Source organism: Glycine max, chromosome 20 (assembly GCF_000004515.6).
Source record: "Glycine max cultivar Williams 82 chromosome 20, Glycine_max_v4.0, whole genome shotgun sequence".
NCBI lineage: Eukaryota > Viridiplantae > Streptophyta > Magnoliopsida > Fabales > Fabaceae > Glycine > Glycine max.
Window position 1 is genome coordinate 31,537,535 of NC_038256.2, and position 5,066 is coordinate 31,542,600.

The window sequence follows — 5,066 nt, forward strand, 5'->3', positions numbered from 1 at the left end:
TCTAACATAGGACTTTGTTGCTAATGCTTGTGATATGGCACATCAAACTCCAATATTAATCTCTGACTCAATAACCCCTATTTTCACCAATTTTCCGTTCACAAAAATTAACTACAACACAAAGCACACAGTATCATTGTACAATTCTTTTCAATATTAAATAGCCCCCACTAAAATATATTACAAAGTTTTTTTTTAAAAAAATGTCGGCATTTGATTTTAAACTTCATAAGAATAATATAAAGAACTCCATCTAAGTTTTGTACATTTAATTTTGCAGTAAAACTTGTAAATACAAAACCAAAGTCCCTAGTATTCTCTCAGTGAATTGCACCAAATTCATAAAGAAACAAATAACAGATGAAAACACAGATAAATGTACTGTCATATCGTACTCATCATAAAGAGGAAAAAATTGTGAATTTATTTATATACAAAACCGCAAAGTCCCTACTATTCAAAATTCTTAAAGTGTACTTTCATTGCATTACATCAAATTAACCATGTAGAAACAAATGACAGTTCAAACCAGAAAAAGTTAAATGTACTGACAGATTAACATTGAGGTGAAATATAAACCATTGAATGTATTGTACTCAAGGTACTTTAACCGTATAAGCAAACTCTAACATAATGACCACTCCTCCGTTGAATACTACAAATATAATTGAAATTTAGAATCACAGTACTCTAGACTGACTTTTCAGGCTTCATGTGTCAAAAGATAAATGCTTCATACAAATCAGAAAGAAGGGATAGAGAAGCATGATAAACACAAATGTTTGTCACGGAGGTTAAAGGTTTTACAATGTCTATAAACAGTTACTAAAGAGCAGTGAAGCACCACCTGAAACAATTATTAAACAAGGGGCCAAAATGCCTGCTGAACTCATGAGCTCTAGTTATAATCACATTCACACCTGAAAAGCTAGGATAAACAAGATGGGATAATACAAGATAGTAGAACAAAAAAATCTAAAGACAAAAAATTGAATGCCGCTATCTACTTTTCATTACGGGATTGCAAGTTGAAGCACATACACTTATCTTTCATGGCTTCACCCTCACTTCCATACTCTTTAAATCTGTACTCTTCCTGCTTAAATGAAGAAGGCACTTTTCCCTCACTGTAGCATTGGTTACACAAACTAAAATGAGATTTTATCTCCTTAAACCGAGAACCAATAATTGGGTAGCGGCAAACAGAGCACACCACGTCGCCATGCCTATTTCTATCCCCAGTTTCAAGCTTCACCAGACTAGGCATGATGCCAAAACCCCAATCTGGATCATCAAACATAACTAAAAACTCAGAGAAAGACACCGTCGAAGTGTCTGAATCTCCACGAACCTCCATTAATTCACTAGCCCCTTGGCTGGGAAGATAAACTGCCCTTAATAACTTGATGTATACAGTGACATCAACTTTCCTAATATTAGCACCGTCTTCATTCATAGGACGCCACAAAAGTGCATCAAAGGCAACCCTTTTGCGTCTATCCGGAGGACCGCCACAAATAGGAGCAAGAATAGCATAAAACAATCCCAGATCCAGCCTGCCCGAACCATTCTCATCCAAAACAGAAAGAATCCTCTCGTTTATGGCTTTTACAGCTCCTTGAAAAGTCTCAGGCTTCAGAAAATTGAGTAATCTATGAAGAATTTCTTCCAAACTCGGCTTCCGAATGGACTTTTCAGGAAATCCACTACCAGAATAGGAAACTGGCACATCACGTTCGCTCATCTCCTTCTTCAAAAGCTCCACGCTGCAACGACTCAATCTAGTAACCCTCTGAAGTGCTCTGATTTGCAGGGCAGTGGCTAGCTCCTGTCTTGCAGTAGTCTTTTCTCCAACTACCTTAAACTTAGATGGTTCAACTATAACAAACGATGCCTCCCCAGAAGCACCTCCATTACTAGGTTTGGTCTTCTTTTTCTGCAGCTGCTTCAAATGAGATATTGCATCGTGCAGCTCAACCCTATTTGTCATTTTCAATGCTTCCTTTAAAGCTCTTTTGGCTTCTTCAGTCTCCCCAGCTCCCAGCAGTGACACTGCCTTGTTCAGCAATGCTCGCCAATGGTTTGGCCACACAGCCAAAACCCTAGTATACATCTCAGAAGCCCTCTGAAACCTACCCAGATCCATATACAACCCACCTAAATTATAAAGTGCATCCACATGACCAGGCTTCAAATCAATAGCCTTCTGAAACACCTCAATAGCCCTCTCGTCCTCGCCCATGGCATGCAAAGCCGAGGCCAAATCACAATGTGCGTCAGCATAATCCGGCTTCATGAAAATTGCCTCCTCCAACGCCTTAACAGCTGCCCTATACTCCCCAACACCAAAAAGCGCACTACCTAAGAGCTTCAAAGCTCTAAAATGCGTGGGACAAAGAATCGCGGCCTCCCTATAATACTCACAGGCACTCAAAACCATCCCTTCGCCCTCAAGTGCGATGCCGAGGTTGACGTAAATCTGGGGGAGCAAGTAAGCCCACTGGTTCCCTCCAGCCTCAGCAGACTCAAGAGCCAAGAGAAACTCCTCCTTGGCCTCCTTGTACCTGACAAGAACATACAAGCAATTCCCTGCTCTAAAATGAGGCCTCACGTCCACAGGCTGCAACTCACAAGCCCTCTTAAAACTAACCAATGCCTCCTTAAACAACTGGTGCTCATACAAAACCCTCCCAATTGCCATGTGCCCATCAAATGCCTCTTCTCTTGACCTAGCACCATCAGCCCTCCCTCTCAGCCCTCCCAATTCCTTCAAAAACACAGCATAATCATGCCCTGACTCCTCCCACATCACTCTCTTCTCCGAAATCTCAGCCGAAGGCCCCAATTCGCGCGACCAACCGGCGTCCGAATACGCATCAAAGTTGTCATTCTTCAATTTCCCACCTTCCTTGGACTGCTTCACCTTCAGCCTCTTCACAAGAAGCTCCAAATCGTCCACAATCTTCCACGTGTCGTCGAACACGATCCCGTGGTTCGGCGACACGGCCCAGGCGGCCGTTCGCTGCTTCTTCTGCGTCTCCACCGTTATTCTCTCGTCGACAATCGACGAGGACGATGCCTCCGATGCCGCGAGGGGCTCCTTCACGGCGTCGGCGGCGACCAGGTCGAGGCCGAGGGCGTCGAAGTCACGGTCGACGTCGCCGGCGCCGTCGTCGTACGTGCGCAACAAACCCTCGTAAGTGAGACCCTTGTCGCCATCAATGAATTCGCCGTAGGTTCGGAACACCTCGTCGAGGATCGCGTTGATTTGTTCGTCGCTGAATTTCACCCTAGGGTTCACAGCACCCACCAGCAACGCCATTTCCTCGCGGTTGAGACCCCCATCACGGTTCGCGTCGAATTGGTTGAAAATTCGCCGAACCTTCTCCGATCTGGTGCCCCTCGTCGCCATTTCCGGAGTCAAAATCGAAGCTTGATGATGAAAACTATGATGGGTCGGTGCCGGTGAGGTTTTGTGTTTAGGGGAAGAAGGAAAATAAAATAAAATAGAATTAAATAAAACCTAATATTTTTTAATAAGGGTTTGAAATTGGAACCCCAATGAGTTGTTTTGGGGTCATTAGGATTTGGGATTGGAGTCAGAAGGGGTTACTTGTGGTTGATGATAATCATGATAGGCGGTTGTGATGTGGGGTTACTACTCAGAGGGACCATTTCAAAGGGAGCATGATTTTTGAAATTGGAAAATTTGGAACCCTAATTTGTTGTTTCGAATCTTTTGATGAGATTTGGGGTTCGTTAGGGCAGGGGTTGGACTTGTTTGTTGGTGATGATGATGACGATGAGTGGGGGCGTGTGTGGGTGAAAGCTAAAGGGGATTGATGGGACCAATTCCAAAGGCTATGATTTTTTTTCTTAGGGTTTGAAATTGAAAACCCTAAATTGCTTATTTTGAAAATCATTAGGAGTTGATTTGGGACTTAGTTTGCACAATTATTAGCTGTCTGTTAATCGTTATTTTTGGTTTTTGATTTGTCAATCTCTGCTCAGCTGTAAAGAAATTGAAGAAGAAATAGCACTCTCCCACACACGCACACACACTCTCTCTCTCTGTTTCTTTCCTTTTTTTTTTTAATTTATGTGATTATATTGCTGAATATTTGATGTTGGTGGGGCTTAATCAGTTCATTTGAGTTAAGTAATGATCGTTACGGCTTGCTAATAAATACGTCTGTCATGCAAACTTTCGACTGCAAATAACATATTAAAGCTACAAATATTTTATTTTACGTCAATCATTACATTATTTCACAAGAGAAGAAAAAAAAGGTAACAACTTTTGTCATTGAATGTAAAAAAAACATGTATATTTATTGTCCAGATACTTGAATTTATAGTGTTCATTTTATACTTAATAAAAATTAATATTTGAGTTTATGTATTTTTGGAATAAATATTTATTTTATATAAATAAGATTTATAATAAATAAGTATTTTAAATATATAAATTATATTATAATTTAAATTTATAAACTAAATATTTTTAAGTATATAAATTATATTTTAAATTTATAATAAATAATTTATATTATAATATATTTTATTTTATTTATTAATAATTTTAAATTAAAGGTATTAAAAATGATAGAAAAAGATAAAAAGTTAAGTTAAAATATTATAAAAGCATAAGAGGATATATTTTTTTTTCAACCACTCAATTACTATAATTGAGGTATTTGGTCTCTAGTGAAATCTTGAGATATCTCCATGGATCATTTTGACTAATTATGGTATTAATTTTTGGCATGAGGTTTAGTCGACTTAAAGTTTGTCTCTTCTTAAGAATATATTTGAGGTAGTTGAATTTAAATTTTTTCTCACACACATTTTATCATCTGAACTATATTTATTGAGTAAAAAATATATTAAATACATGCTTAAAAAATGTATTTGAATTTTAAATATATATTCAAAATTGATTTATGATATTCAGATAGAATTTATTAAATCGTTGAAATATATTGAAAGCATAAGAGGAAATGTTATATACATACTAGGGATAAATCATATACAGGGGGCAAAAATTTAACATGTGATAAAAAAAA

General features: G+C 38.5%; 1 protein-coding gene across 1 annotated transcript; it reads right to left on the bottom strand.

Annotated features, from left to right (window-relative positions):
- Window positions 1-715: 715 nt before the first annotated feature.
- Window positions 716-4,052, bottom strand: LOC100779385 (uncharacterized TPR repeat-containing protein At1g05150). Its single transcript, XM_003555696.5, has one exon. The coding sequence runs from the start codon at window positions 3,410-3,412 to the stop codon at window positions 1,004-1,006; it is 2,409 nt and encodes an 802-aa protein (XP_003555744.1). The 5' UTR covers window positions 3,413-4,052; the 3' UTR covers window positions 716-1,003.
- Between the last annotated feature and the right edge of the window lie 1,014 nt (window positions 4,053-5,066).

What these genes read in the sequence shown, in the direction of transcription:
- LOC100779385 (XM_003555696.5), bottom strand. Translation starts at nt 3,412, where the DNA reads ATGGCGACGAGGGGCACCAGATCGGAGAAGGTTCGGCGAATTTTCAAC.